Below are 16,665 nucleotides of genomic sequence, written 5' to 3' on the forward strand. Positions count from 1 at the left end.
TTTCCTTCTGGTTTCTTGCCTTGGCCAAGGCTCGTGGGGTCGCTGGTGACAGATACCCTCTTAAACTAGCTTAAACAAAATAGAATTCGTCACCAAATTAAAAAGCTAAATCACAGCGCCCAAGAGCAGAGAGCACAGCCAGGCTCACCACACACTGGAACCAGAAACCAAGTGGCACCTGAACTCAGGGTTATTTTAACTGAAAGGGGCTGTTCCATAAATGAAATCCAAAGGGTCCTCCCTACTGGCGGCATTCACCCATCCATCAGAAAAATCATGTGGCGAGAGCGGTCAAAGGCACCAGCCACCAGCACCTTGGCGGGCGCGCGGCTGGGCAGCGTGCGTGGGCAGACCTCCCGCGCGCGAGCCGGGCACGTGCACGCACACTCACGCAGGCACGCGTACCACCATCTCTCCACACGTGCACGTGCCCGTGGTCTCCGCGCCCTGTGCTCCCGCCGCCACCCCACTGCTTCACTGCACCTCGGGCAGGTGGCCCTTGACGGCACTCTCTTTGTGGCCGCTCAGGTGGAACTTCCTGGAGAGGACGACGAAGGGGACCCACAGTGTGAACAAGTGTCCATGCAGCGCTACGGCCAGCGTGACCTTGAAGAAGGACGAGTAGACGCCCTAGCACTTGGCACGGGGACTTGGGGATCTTCTTCACCTGAGGTGCAAAGGAGCTGAGGCACTCTTTGGCGCATTTCGTGGGGAATAGGTCCTCCTAGACCACCAGACTCTACGCAGAGCTGAAGGCAGAGCAGAGGGACGGACTGGGGGCTTGTGTGCTTGTCCTTCTTCCCCGCTTGTCGGACTGGCAGCAGTGTGTGTCACACACGGGGTGGCCCGGAAAGCCTTTCCTGCATGGAATTCTGAGATGGTGCTGTATTGCAGGCCGGCCAAGGGGGAAAGGTCATGGTGTGGCTCGCCATCTGCTCTTAGAGGTCCATCTCTGGAGGCGTCACCACCAACCTTTTGAACTCAAAGTCAGTGACTGAAGGCAGCTCCAGGTACGCCTCCATGGCAGGCTTCTCCCTGTTAGGCTTGGCCATGACTGTGCCGGCCACCCAACACACTGGGCCCTTAGCTCATGGGGGTAAGGGGATCTTATTAACATAAATATGTGTATATATACGTGTAATTGATATGTAATGCTACATGATTATAGGTTCATATATACATATTGGCTGTGTATGTATATACGTAGGCCTTTGATTGCTCTTCATAGTTACAGAAATGCTCATGCTGGGTCTCCTGGGCCTCTCATGTTTCTTGGACTAAACCACTAAAACAAGTTGTGATATGCAAGGACACCCACACCCCGCTCCAGACTAATACTCTGTCTCTCGCATGAGTTTCTCAAAGTCTAATGGATACATTCTCAGGGCATCTCTGAAGAACACAGAGCTTTATTTCTCATTACAGCTTCTCTCAACTTCATATTTATATTCTGTCTCTCTTTCTCTTCCTACTCCTCTCTTTCCCCCACTCCCCAGGCTTTCTCTTTTGAGTAGGTTTTCTCTAATTTTCCATACATTCATAGCCATCCTACTATTGCTGCATTTAAATGTTCACGGACCGGGTAGACGAACTGAAATGCCTACAGGAACTGAGAAAACTCAGAACATCCTAGTGGCCCTGGTGGGAGTGTACCAGGCAGGAGTGTGCGGAATTGGTGAGCACCTGCCTTATCTAACAGGACAGTTGCCATGCAGCCAGCCCCTGGCCATTGTTATCATGTAGGAATGTGATTCCAGTGTTGCCTAGTCTTTCTTTCTTAAAACAGAGAAGAGCGGGAGATTCATTTTGTTTGTTGTTGTTGTTGTTGTTTTTAATGAACTCTTCTGATTTGCAAATTTTGGTACCCTAATTCAATTTTTTTAAAAGGCTGTCAAAAGAGAACCAACTTATTTGTGAACCAGTTTCAGCTCAGAAACAGTTTCAGCTCACAGGACACCAGTTGCAACCACTATCTTAGTTCATATGATGAGCTCAGACCAGTTACACTGTTTTAGATTTCTACCATAATTCCCAAGAAAAAAACTAATATCAGCCTATCTTGGGACACATGTCTAGCCCCGGCCCAGTCTGGTCTGGTCAGAGTGACTGGGTCATGTAGTACAGGCTAGATAGCACTCAACTCTCTGACACTAAACTACTTCTGCTCTTGGATAATAAGGACACAACATATAACATATTCTTTGTCTTTCACATGGGCTTTTCAAAGTTCAACAGCCCAAAACCAAGAAATACAGCAACTATAGACATCCAAGGGCAGTGTACACAGGTTACATATATCTTATAAACCTCCTATTTAAGGGCACAGAAGAAAAAATTTTCTTTATGGAAACCTAAATCAGCTTTAACTAGGTTGCATAATATTATTTATGTAAGTTGGGTTTTAAGTTTGTCTCCACAGTATAGTTTATAAAATTGTGGTTGTTTCACACCCTTAATTTTTTCCTTATGTAAACTGTTTTCTTCCTACATAAAGTGTAATTGAACCCTGAATCTATGGGTTTGCATGTATAACATGCATAAGCATTGGTAAGTGTTTACTACAGTTCTTATTTTGAAAAACTATTTCCCCAAGTACATGATTCAGGATTTTAAAGTAAAGAGATCAAACGAAGTCTATTTGTGCTATTTGCCAAATATTCCCCTAATTTAGCACCCCATGCAGTGATAGCCTCAATAAATGTTGCTTGATGATGACAGTGATTATATCTAGGCCCCATGTCTTAAAAGTTCACAAAACATATCTTTAGTTTTAGTAATAAGGACAAAGACATAGAATGATAAAGTACTGTACATGGGTCAATGAAGCTATAAAAATCATCTAGATCTCTTTGTGTTGTGTTTTATCCTTAAGCCCTTCTCCCTATATTAAATAAGAAGAGTGTTCTATTGAATAGAGAAGTTTTAAGTTGAAAGAAAAAACCAAAAAAAAAAACAATGCCAATTATTGGATCTCATATTTTTTTCTTTCAAATTCTCCTTTGATTTTAAACTTAGCATCTTGATCAAATATTGTAGCTTAACATTGAGACAATATAAAGAATAAGAAGAGATTTTCTTTATTTGATTTTCAGCCAGTTTCCTTGCAGGCACAGAGAAAGGGCCTCTAGATTCAAGGGTCAAAATGTACACTGATTCTAAAAAGGGAAGGTTTTCTTTTTTAGATTTTAGAGTTAGAAAAATTTAATACTAAATTATTTTCTTAGGTACACATTAGAGAAATAGATAATATAATAGTTGAAAAAAATGTCCCCCAAATTCCTTAATTTCAAGAATAGTGTGTAAATATCTGCAACAAAAAAGATCAAAAGGTAAAATATCTTTTTTTACTTTTTTACTTGTCCAATATAAGAAGATTAGGTTTGATTCCATAATGTTGCTCTTCTTTGACTAACTTACCACATGCTCCAGATGCAAATTTACAAATCTTATTTCCAAATAAATGAAGCTTCTTCAGGGATGTAAGGTATTTCACCTCTTCCGGAATTTCTTCCAAAAGGTTGTTTCCCAGATTTAGTACTGTCAACTGTAAACACATAGAAATTTAATGAACTCATGCATTATTCACCTTCAAATGAGATGGAGAAATAATTAAGAACTTCTGTTGATAACTTTACACCTAGAGGATTTAAAAAAAGAACAAGTGAATCCTCAAGCCAGCAGCTGAAGATAAATAATAAAGATTAGAGTAGAAATCAATGATACAGAAACAACAACAACAACAAAAACCAGTAGAACAGATCATGAAACAAGAGCTCGTTCTTTGAAAAAAATTGATAAAATTGATAAACCCCTAGCCAGTACTTACCAAAAAGAAAAGGGAAAGGACCCAAATAAATTAAATCATGAATGAGAGAGGGGAGATCACAACCAAGACCACAGAAAAATTATATGCCAACAAATTGGGCAATCTGGCAGAAATGGAAAAGTCCTAGAAATATGTAAACCACCAAAACTGAAAGCAGAAGAAATAGAAGACTTGAACAAACTGATAACCAGCAGCAAAATTGAATCAGCAATTGAAAATCTCCTGACAAAAGTCCAGGGCGGGATGGCTTCCCAGGGCAATTCTCCCAAACATTTGAAGAAGAGTTACTACCTATTCTTCTGAAACTGCTCCAAAAAATAGAAATGGAAAGAAAACTTCCAAATATATTCTATGAGGCCAACATTACCTTGATCTTAAAACCAAAGACTCCACTAAAAAAGAGAACTACAGGCCAATATGCATGATGACCATGGATGCAAAAATCCTCAACAAAATACTAACAATTGAATCCAACAGTAAATTAAAAGAATCAGTCATTCACCATGATCAAGTGGGATTTACTCCTGGGTTTCAAGGGCGGTTCAATATTTGCAAATCAATCATTGTGATACATCACATTAATAAAAGAATGGATAAGAACCATATGATCTTAATAGATACAGAAAAAGCATTTGACAAAGTATAGGATCCACTCTTTTTTTTTAATTAAAGTTTTTTTTAAAAGATTTTATTTATTTATTTGACAGACAGAGATCACAAGTAGGCAGAGAGGAAGGCAGAGAGAGGGGGAAGCAGGCTCCCTGCCAAGCAGAGAGCCATTGTGGGGCTCGATCCCAGGACCCTGAGATCATGACCCGAGCCGAAGGCAGAGTCTTAACCCACTGAGCTACCCAGGTGCCCCCAGGATCCACTCTTGATATAAACCTTCCACAAAGTAGGGATAGAGAGTATATACATCAACATCATAAGGGCCATATGTAAAAGAACTATAGCTAATATCATCCTCAACAGGGAAAAACCAAGAGCTTTTCCCCTAAGGTTGGGAACATGATAGCGATGTCCATTCTTACCATTATTATTTAACATAGTACTAACCTCAACAATCAAATAACAAAGAGAAATAAAAGGCATCCAAATCAGCAAAGAATTCAAAGAAGAAGTCACTATTTGCACAAGACATAACACTCTGTATAGAAAACCGGAAAGGCTCCACCAAAAAATTGCTAGAACTGATACATGAATTCAATAAAGTCACAGGGTACAAATCGACATACAGAAATCTGCTGCATTTCTCTACACAAATAATGAAGCAACAGAAAGAGAAATCAAGGAATCAGTCCCATTTACAATAGCATCAAAAACTCTAACATAACTAGGAATAAGCTAAACCAAAGAGGTTAAAGATCTATACTCCAAAACCTGTAAAACACTTCTGAAAGAAATTGAACATGAGACAAAGAAATGGAAGTATTCCATGCTCATGCTCATGCATTAGAAGAACAAATATTGTAAAAATGTCTATACTACCCAAAGCAACCTACATGTTTAAGGCCATCCCCATCAAAATATGACCAGCATTTTTCACAGAGCTAGAACAAATAATCCAAAAATTTGTATGGAACCACAAAAGATCCTGAATAGCCAAAGCAATCTTGAAAAAGAAAAGCAAGGCTGGAGGCATAGCAATTCCAGACTTCAAGGTATATTACAAAGCTGTGATGACCAAGATAGTATGGTACTGGCACAAAAACATGTTTGTGAATGGAACAGAACAGAAAATGCAGAAGTGAACCCACAACTCTATGATCTACTAATCTTTGACAAAGCAGGAAACAATATCCAGTGTGGGGGTGGGGGAACAGTGTCTTCAACGAATGGTGTTGGGAAAACTGGACAGCCACATGAAAAAGAACATGAACTTTCTTAGAACATACCCAAGAGAACACAAAAGAACACTACTTTCTTACAGCATACACAAGAACAAATTCAGAATGGGTGAAAGACCTAAATGTGAGACAGGAAACCATCAAAATCTTAGAGGAGAATACATAGAGGTAACCTCTTTGACGTTGGCCATAGCAACTGCTTACTAGATACATATCCTCAGGCAAGGGAAACAAAAGCAAAAATAAACTATTGGGGATTCCTAGGTGGTGCAGTAGGTTGAGCATCCAATTTTTGGTTTCAGCTAACGTCATGATCTCAGGGTTGTGCGATTGAGCCCCGTGTCAGGCTCCACATGGTGCAGAGTCTACTTGAGATTCTCTCTTCCTCTCCCTCAGCTCCTCCTCATGCACTCTCTCATACTCCCTCACTCTCTCTCTCTCAAACAAATACATAAATCTTTAAAAAATAATAATAATAAACTATTGGTAAGGCGCCTGGGTGGCTCAGTTGTTTAGTAACTGCCTTTGGCTCAAGTCATGATCCTGGACTCCAGGATCACAGCAGGGAATCTGCTTCTTCTGTCCTTCCCCCTTCTCATGCTCTCTCTCTTTCATTCTCTCTCTTAAATAAATAAATAAAATCTTTTAAAAAATACATAAATAAACTATTGGGTCTTCATCAAGATAAAAAGTTTCTGGGGCACTGGGGTGGCTCAGTGGGCTAAATCCTCTGCCTTCAGCTCAGGTCATGATCCCAGGGTCCTGGAATTGAACCCCGCATCTGGCTCTCTGCTCGGCAGGGAGCCTGCTTCCTCCTCTCTCTCTCTCTCTCTGCTTGCCTCTCTGCCTACTTCTGATCTCTGTCAAATAAATAAATAAAATCTTTTTTTTAAAAAAGTTTCTGCACAGTGAAGGAAATAACAAAAATAAAAGGCAGCCTATGGAATGGCAGAAGATATGTGCAAATGACATAGGTCATAAAGGGTTAGTATCCAAAATATATAAAGAACATCTGAAATTCAACCCCCCCCAAAAAAGCCAGTTAAAAAATGAACAGAATACATGAATAGACATTTTTCCAAAGAAGGCATACAAATGGCTAACAGACACGTGAAAAGATGCTCAACATAACTTGCCATCAAGGAAATACAAATCAAAACCACTATGAGATATTACTTCACACCTGTCAGAATGGCTAAAATTAGCAATACAGGAAACAACAGATGTTGGCAAAGGTGTGGAGAAAGGGGAACCCTCTTAAACTCTTAGTGGGAATGCAACTGGTGCAGCCACTCTGGAAAACAGTATGGAGGTTCCTCAAAAAGTTAAAAATAGTACTACCCTATGACCCAGCAATTGCACTACTAGGTATTTATCCAAAGGGTACACAAGTACTGATTCAAAGAGATTCATGTATCCCAATGTTTATAGCAGTATTACCAACAATAGCCAAATTATAGAAAGAGCCCAAATATCCACTGACTGATAAATGGTTAAAGATGTGACTATATGTACAACATAATATAGTCAGCCATAGAAAGAATGAAATCTTGCTATTTGCAATGACATGGCTGGAGCTAGAGAGTACTACGCTAAGCAAAATAAGTCAGTCAAAAAAGACAAATGCCATATGATTTCACTTATATGTGGAATTTAAGAAACAAAGCAGATGAACTTGTACAGGGGAAAAGAGAGAATCAAACAATACAGTGAACTATTAACTATAGAAAACAAAAGAGTTGCTGGAGGGGAAATTGGGTGGGGGGATGGGTTAAATGGGTGATGGGTATTAAGGAGGGCACCTGTTGTGATGAGCACTGGGTGTTGTATGTAAGTGATGAATCACTAAATCCTACACATGAAACTAGTATTACAAGGTATGTTAGCAAACTGGAATTTAAATAAAAACTTGGTAGAAAAAAACAAACTAGAATAAAATAGTCTTAGTAGGTATGCTGCATGAAAAATTAAATTGATAAAATACAAGAAAAGTGTATGTCAGAATAAAAATACTGAATGGAGAAGAGGAATGTTGGGTTGAATGTGCTAAAAATAATGTAATAATTCAAACCAGGGAAAGGCCAACTAAAGTGACTGCTGTTAACAATAGCATCATTATTTTTAGTTATTGTTCTATATAAAATTCTTTCTATTCAAAATTTATATCTTTGACAATTTCCCATACATATGTGATATTACCTAACAATTTCAACTTTAAAATGATTTTATAATATGAATTTAAAGAACTTTGTTGAGATCCATGTAACCTAAGAATATGTCAGCATACTCTTAAAAAATTATTTCACATGAAATAAATAATAATTTCACATGAAATAAATAATAATGAGCTTTAAAAACAGAATTTATTTGAGCTTTATGTTCAAACATCTTATGTTAATTAAAGCAAAATTTAATTTTTATTTAAAACACTGATCTTCATTAAAATTGTAATACAAACCATTGTAAAGGCATTTAAAAACACAATGATTCACAGATAATTCACTTGAGCATCTCAAAGAGTATCCAAACATTTTGATCCACACAATCAAAACCTTTAAGAAATCAGCAAAGGGTTCATCAAGATAAGTGTACTCTTAATCCCCTTTATCTATTTCACCCATCCCCCCACTTATCTTGTATACTTATATTGATGAACACTGAGAAATATATAGAGCAGTTGAATTATTATACTGTATGTGTGAAACTAATGTAACATTATATTTTAATTATACTTGATTAAAGAAGAAAGGGGGCACCTGGGTGGTTCAGTCAGTTAAGTGTCTGCCTTGGACTCAGATCATCATCTCAGGTCCTGGGATTAACCCCTGAGTTGGACTTTCTTCTAAGTTTCTCCACACTCTCACTCTCTCTCTCCTCTCAAATAAATAAAAACTTTTTTAAAAATTAAAGTTAAAAAAAAAAAAACCTTGGCAAAGGGACTCATTTCTTGAAATCAGAAATATAGCCAAGATCTGAGGTCCTCCTATCATACTAATGTCTGATCGGTCAGACTTGGAAGAACCACACATAAGAAAGAAAGACCCTCCTTGATCTTCTAATCTAATAAATGGATAATACAGAATTGGTCCCTAAATATTTGCATTTTTCTTTGATTTGAAATCTAATCATAACTTTCAAAATACAAAAAGAATCTTTTCTTTTACTCCCAGACAGAATTTACCATTCATATTTCATTACCAACTCGAAGTTTCATAGATTTAATATTAAAGGGTATAAAAAAGGTGGGCGCCTGGGTGGCTCAGTGGGTTAAGCCACTGCCTTTGGCTCAGGTCATGATCTCGGGGTCCTGGGATCGAGTCCCGCATTGGGCTCTCTGCTCAGCAGGGAGCCTGCTTCCTCCTCTCTCTCTCTCTGCCTGCCTCTCTGCCTACTTGTGATCTCTCTCTGTCAAATATACAAATAAAAAATCTTAAAAAAATAAAAAATTTTAAAAAATTAAAAAAAAATAAAGGGTATAAAAAAGGCATCATAGGAGTCTTTTTTTATCCTTAAGGAAGCTCTATGCCCAAGGTGGGGCTTCAATTCATTGTTCCAAGATTTAGAGTCTCATATTTTACCAACTGAGCCAACCAGGTGCCCCAGAATCATGACAGTCTCAACAAATTAATGACTTTAACATAAGGCAAGAAAAATGAGAAATTTTAGGCAAGTTAATGGCTTAAATTTAAATATCATTTGGTATTTGGCATTTGGTGTGGATGTATGTTAATAAATTAATATAAAGTAGATATAGTATATTTACTAAAAAAATTCCATGTCCCTAGAATTCATAGAAAAGTTTTTGCTTTTACACGTTTTCCACTGAAAATGACCATCATGTACCTTCTTAAAGGACTTATTCTTTTTTTTTTTTTGAGGATTTTATTTATTTGAGAGAGAGAACAAGCAAGAGCACATGTGTGAGAGGGAGAGAATGAAAGAGAGAGAACATGAGCAGGGAGATGGAAGGGCAAAGGGAGAGGGAGAAGCAGACTCCATGCCCTCCTCCGCCATGACACTGAGCAGGGAGCCCAATGCAGGACTCAATCCCAAGATCCCAGGATCATGACCTGAGCTGAAGATAGATGCTTAACTGACTGAGCCACCCAGATGCCCCAGCCATATTCTTTCATACAGGTGAAGTTAAAACATATTCATGTAGCCATTCTAATGGAAAGACTTAATCCAGAGTCTGTGACTATATTAGTTTCTTTCCTATTGGACTATAACAAATTACCACAAATTCAGTAGCTTAAAACAAGGCAAATTTATTATCTCATAGTTGTGGAGGTCAGCTGAAATTAAATGGGATTCACGGACCTAAAATCAAAGTGTTGACAGGGCTGTGTTTCTTTCTGGAGAGTCTAGGGGTGAATCTGTGACTTCTGGCCTGCACTTTCATCTTCAAAACGAGCAATGACTAGTGAAGTCTCAAATCACATCACTCTGATTCTGTCTTCCATATTTAAAGAAACTTGTACTCTGTTTTCTCTTCAGATTGTATAAACCATTCACCCTTTCCTAAAGAACTTCACAATTACATGGGGCCTACCCATAATTACCAGTATAAGCTCTTCATCTCAAGGTTAGCTATCAACTTGATTCTATCTGTAACTTTGATTCCTCAGAGACATGTAACCTAACATATTCACAGATTGTGGGGATTAGGATGTGGGCATCTTTGAGGAACCATTATATGTCTACAGCAGTGACTACTTGAAATCTCTTTTCCAAAAATCAAGTCAATTTCCTTCTTTTGCCTAAATTTAGTGAGAAATTCATAAAAGTAAACTAGTGCTCAACAAAATCTGAGAACAGTAAGAAATACAAGAGTCAGGAACTGAAAGGGCTGTGTATTTATTCAATTTGCAAGCTAATATTTAACCTGCCACCATTTCATACATGCTGGCATAAAGCATGAGACCTCTGGGCAAGAGACAAATGTCATTTTATTACCTATAGCAACAATGTCCAGATTATGGTTAATTTTGCACCAGCAATGCAAAAAGAACCAGATGATATCCAGATGTGCCGTGGACTGTGTTACAGAAAAGAAAGCATGAATTTAGGGAACCTGGATCTTTTTGAAGAAATCGTAACTGTGCTTGCCCTTTGTCCTAGAGGAAGACACAATTCCTAATTTCCAAGGCTATCTGCTATATAAATGTTCCCCAAAACTTTGTTCATAACAAAGGTAGTCAGTGCCTCTGCCTGCAGAGATGTACAAAAACATAACAGACTCATGGAAAATTGTCTCCAATGAATATATGGCAACATATACTTTTAAAGTGAATCACAAAGAACCGAACTTGTGATTTCTCACACTATCAATGCTTTCCAGGTAGTTCTGAGGGCACAACCTCTATAGTGCTTATTTTGCATACTATGTCATAAGTTTTCATCTATGAGTTATATATATTGTCATTGTGTTTTACAAAATCTAAGGGCATGGCCCAGATACTTGAAAGTAACACAGTAACTTGATTTCATGGTATAGCAAAGGGAACTCACAGGATGTAATCAAGCTTGACTATAAGGTGGGTTAGGTTTTTTGATGCTTAGAAATATATCCACAAACAAATTATGGAAAAATGCAATCTAAACTGTCCATATAATCATCTATAAGGAAGCAAGTGGGTCAGTAATCATTCGAAAATATGCACTGTATGCCTACTTTGAGCTACCAGTTCCAGATGCTAGATATATAGAGGCGAATAAGACTTGTAAGATCTTTACCCTCAAGACACTTACACAATTACAGTAAGGGAACAGCAGTCCAATGAATGAAAAATAAATGAATGATGTTGTCTCATCCCTTGAATACAACTAGATAGTTACCAAATCATTCTGAACACCCAAGAAATCCTTCAGAAGTCTGAGAAAACAAATACTGTAAGCCTACAAGTAGAAAAGCAACCACCTTCTGGGAGACAGGAAGTGCAGAGATTTGATTCATGGTTTTATATAGCTGAGTATATGGCAGCAAGGAGGAGGCCTGCTTAAGGAGGCTCCCACAAAGCATTATAAGCAATGGAGTGAAAAATTGGAACTTTTACAAGTCTGCTGCACTGGGAGACATGCCTGGCTTAAAGGTGCTCAGGCGATGAAGTGGCACAGAATCCCAGGTGTGATGCCGTGATCTGAAAACCCCCTGGGTCACAAGAACAAGTGGTGCCTTAGTGAGGCACTGTTCCCAAGTATAAGAGTGTGGAAGCCAGCTAAGAACAAGTCTAGGTGCCAGCTTTCTGCTCTGTGTTGCCATAAACTGAGAACTGCTCTGTGGTTGTGTGACAACTTTCCTGGGATGGGTCCAGCAAAAGGCAGAAGCATTGGGAGACTCTCCCTGGGAGGAACAGTGAGAGGTCCCTAAAAATTGGAGCTTTGAAACTCAGTCACATGCCTGAGATTTAAAAAAATAAAAATAAAAAGCTTGGACATAGGCAGGGTGAACACAGAGTTCTGACAGAAACTGGGGAGATGAGTGATTGCTCTTCTGTGAGAGCTCACCGAAGAGTGGGGGAGCACAAATTTTCAGCTCCCAAGCTAGAGAGCTGGGCACCCCCATATTCATCCTGTCCAAGTGCTGAAAGCCTTCAGGGAGCATAACAGCACCACCTAGTGGAGTCTGGAGCTGCTTACATCAAGTCCTGCCTCCCTTTGAACTACAGGTACACTTCCATTAGGACAAATCCACCTCAGACTCAGGGCAACAGGACCCACCCCTAGAAGACCAGCACAAACAACTTGCTCACACCATGTTTACTGGTCATAGAGGGCTGCAAAGCTTCAGCTCTAGGGGACAATAGCATCTAGTATCCTTTGTACTTTTATTCTTTAGCAGTTTTGTTTTTCCAGTTCTTTTTTTTTTTCAATTCTTTTTTGTTCTTTGTAAAGTTTAATTTATATATATTCTACTTTTTGTATCCTTTCATTGTATTTTTTATTATTTATTTATTTATTTTGGAACCTGGTGTATTTAACAACCAGACTAAAACACACCCAGGATCTGTGATTTACTGCTGCTGCTATTGTTATTGTTGTTGTTGTTGTTGTTTCTTTTTCTTTCTTCTTTTCTTTTATGGAAAAAAAATGATGAGATGGAGAAATTCACCCAAAAACAAAGAACAGGAGGTAGTACTCATGGCCAGGGATTTAATCAATATGGATAGAAATACATGTGTGAACTAGAATTTAAACCAACAATTATAGGGATACTAGCTGGTCTTGGAAAAAAAGCATTGAAGACTGTAAAGAATCCCTTACTGTAGAGATAAAAGAACTAAAATATAATCAGACCAAAATTAAAGATGCTATCACCAAGATGCAGTCCCAAGCAGAGGCCATAAGAACAAGGATGAACAAATTAGAAGAGTGAATCAGTGATACAGTAGGTAAAATTATGGAAAATAAGGAAGTTGAAAAGAAAAAAAAACTATTAGATCATGAAATTGGACTTAGAGAACTCAGAGATTCCATAAAGCAAAATAATATCCATATTAAAAGAGTCCCAGAAGAAGGAGAGCAAAAAAGGGGGGAAGGAGGTTTATGTGAACAAATTATAGCTAAGAAACCCCAGATTAGGGAAACAGGTATTTCAGTCCAGGTGGCACAGAGAACTCCCCTCAAAATCAACAAAAATAGGCCAACACCACAACATATTGTGAAATTTGCAAATTACAAAGATCAGGAAAAATTCCTAAAAAGAGCTTGGGACAAGAGGTTCTTAACCTACAAGAGTAGACACATAAGGCTGGCAGCAGACTGGTCCACAGAGACCTGCCAGGCCAGAAGGACTGGCATGATATATTCAACATGCTAAGTGGGAAAAAAATGTGCTGTCAAGGACACTTTATCCAGCAGCGTTGTCTTTCAGAATAGAAGGAAAGATAAAGAGTTTCCAAGACAAATGAAAACTAAAGGAACTTGTGAACACAAAACTAGCCTTGCAAAAAATATTAAAGGGGATGCTTTGGGTGGAAAGAGAGTCCAAAAGTAAAAGAGACTGGAAAGGAAAAGGGACAATTTATAGAAATAACAACTTTACAGGTAATACAATGGCACTAAATTCATATCTTTCAAAAATTACTCTGAATGTAAATGGACTAAATGATCCTCTAATCAAAAAGCAAAGGGTAGCAGAATGGATAAAAAAAACAAAACCCAATGATATGCTGCTTATAAGAGATTTCTTTTAGACCCAGAGACACCTCCAGATTGAAAGTGAAGGGGTAGAGAACCATTTATCATGCTAATGGACATCAAAAGAAAGTTTGTTTAGCCATCCTTATATTGGACAACCTAGATTTGAAACCAAAGACTGTAATAAGAAATGAAGAAGGACACTATATCATAATAAAGAGGTCTATCCAACAAGAAAATCTAACAATTATAAATATTTATCCTTTTAACTTAGGAGCAGCCAAATCTAAAAATCAATTAATAACAAACTTAAACTCATTGATAATAATATATTAATAGTAAGGGACTTTAACACCTCACTTACTGTAATAGATCACCTAAGCAGAAGATCAGTAAGGAAACAAGAGCTCTGAATGATATACTAGACCAGATGGACTTCACAGATCTACCAGAGCATTTCATCCTAAAGTGGCAGGATACACATTCATTTCAAGTGTGCATGGAACATTCTCCAGAATAGATCACATACTGAGTCACAAATCAGGTTTCAGCTGGTACAGAAAGATTGGGATCATGCCATGTATATTTTCAGACCACAAAGCTATGAAACTTGAAGTCAACCGCAAGAAAAAATTTGGAAGAACCACAAATATATGGAGGTTACAAAAATCCTACTAAAGAATGAATGGGTCCCATCAGGAAATTAAATAAGGAATTAAAAAAAATACATGGAAGATAATGAAAATGAAAATGCAACAATTCAGGGGTGTCTGGGTGGCTCAGTGGGTTTAGCCTCTGACTTTGGTTCAGGTCATGATCCCAGGGTCATGGGATCATGCCCCTCATTGGGCTCCCTGCTCGTCAGGGAGCCTGCTTCCCCCCCACCCCCACCTGCCTCCCTGTCAAATAAATAAGTAAATAATCTTTCAAAAAAAAAAAAGAAAGAAAGAAAATACAACAGTTAAAAACCTTTAGGATGCAGCAAAGGTGGTTCTAAGAGGGAAGAATTTAGCAATACAGGCCTCCTTGAGGAGAAAGGAAAGTTCTCAAATACACAACCTAACCTTATACCCAAAGGAGCTGGGAAAAGAACAGCAAATAAAGCCTAAACCCAGCAGGAGAAGAGAAATATTAAAGAATAGAGCAAAAATCAATGATGTAGAGGGAAAAAAAAAACAGAATAGATCAACAAAACTGGAGCTGTTCTTTGAAAAAATTAATAAGATTAATAAACTCCTATCCAGATTTACCAAAAAGAAAAGAGAAAGGACCCAAATATATAAAATCATGAATGAGAGAGGAGAGATCACAACCAACACCACAGAAATAAAACTTTAAGAGAATATTATGAAAAAGTATATGCCAACAAGTTGGGCAATCTGGAAGAAATGGATAAATTCCTAGAAACATATAAACTACCAAAACTGAAACAGAAAGAAATAGAAAATCTGAATAGGTGCATAACCAGCAAAGAAATTAAATTAGTGATCAAAAATCTCCCAACAAATAAGAGTCTAGGGTCGGATGGCTTCCCAGGGGAATTCTACCAAACAGTTAAAGATTTACTACCTATTCTTCTGAAACTGTTCCCAAAAATGGGCCGAAAACTTCCAAACTCATTCTATAAGGCCAGCATTAACCTTGATCTTAAAACCAGACAAAGACCCCACTAAAAAGAATTAGAGACCAATATCTCTGATGAACATGGATGCAAAAATTCTAAACAAGATAATAGGATACTAGCTAAACAGATCCAACAGTACATTAAAAGGTTTATTCTCCACAACCAACTAGGATTTATTCCTGGACTGTGGGGTGCTTCAACATCCAAAAATTAATCAACGTGTTAAACTACATTAATGAAAGAATGGATAAGAACCATATGATCCTCTAAGTAGATGCAGAAAAGGCATTTGACAAAATACAGCATTCTTCTCTGATAAAAACTGTCAAAAATATAGGGATAGAGGGAATATGCCTCAACATCAAAAAGGTCATATATGAAAGACCCAAAGCTAATACCATCCTCAACAGGGAAAAACTGAGAGCTTTTTTCCTAAGGTCAGGAACATGACATGGTGTTCATTCTCACCACTGTGATTCAACATAGTACTGGAAGTCATGACCTCAGCAATCAGACAACAAATAGGAATAAAAGGCACTCAAACTGGCAAAGAAGTGAAACGTTCACTCTTTTCAGACAACATGATACTCTATGTAGAAAACCTGAGGAGTGGAGACAAGATGGTGGAGAATTAGGAGGCGCTGTTACAACCAGTCCCCTAAAGTGAGCTGATTATCTACCAAAGAACTCTGATCACCCATGAAATCAGCCTGATATTAGAATTATACGCTTCTGGATCTCTACGGGGGCAGAAGACACCAGTGGACAGGTAAAGCAGAGTGGGAACATCAGACTGATATCGGAACAAAAGGGGGAGGGAGCCACCAAAGCAACCTACTGGAAAGTAATACCCCAATACGAGAGTGCCCTGGGATTGGGGACCAGCATTAACTTGGATTCTGGTTGAAAGCTCTCAAAAAGAGCAAAAGATCTTAAGGGGAAGTTGGTGGAATCAGGCGATTAGGGACAGGGGCTTAACCCCACAACCCACCCACACCGGCCACTGCTGGTGTTGAGCCAGAGTGTGCAGCGAAGAAGCCAGGCTTTGGTTCCTGAGCCGCTGGCACGCGTGAGAGCGTCTGGGTGATGGCGCGTATGAGAGAGACTGGTGTGGATGCCAGCTGGCACTCTCTAGAACCACAGCCTTTTGCACTCTGCACACGCACTGGGTGACTGGGGTATGAGTCGCACTCCACACCCTACCTGGAGAGAGGCAGGTGCAGGGGCTA

General features: G+C 38.7%; 1 protein-coding gene across 2 annotated transcripts in view; it reads right to left on the reverse strand.

The window, feature by feature from the left end:
* Positions 1 to 16,665, reverse strand: part of LRRC69 (leucine rich repeat containing 69) — a 106,324-nt gene that overhangs the window by 65,617 nt on the left and 24,042 nt on the right. The window contains exon 2 of one of the 2 annotated variants that reach the window (XM_044245333.1): positions 3,418 to 3,544. The exons of the other annotated variant lie outside the window; for it this stretch is intronic. Within the exon in view, the coding sequence (XP_044101268.1) occupies positions 3,418 to 3,544 (127 nt within the window). The remainder of the gene's footprint in view (positions 1 to 3,417; positions 3,545 to 16,665) is intronic. 2 annotated transcript variants of the gene reach the window in all.

This window comes from Neovison vison, chromosome 4 (assembly GCF_020171115.1).
Source record: "Neovison vison isolate M4711 chromosome 4, ASM_NN_V1, whole genome shotgun sequence".
Lineage (NCBI taxonomy): Eukaryota > Metazoa > Chordata > Mammalia > Carnivora > Mustelidae > Neogale > Neogale vison.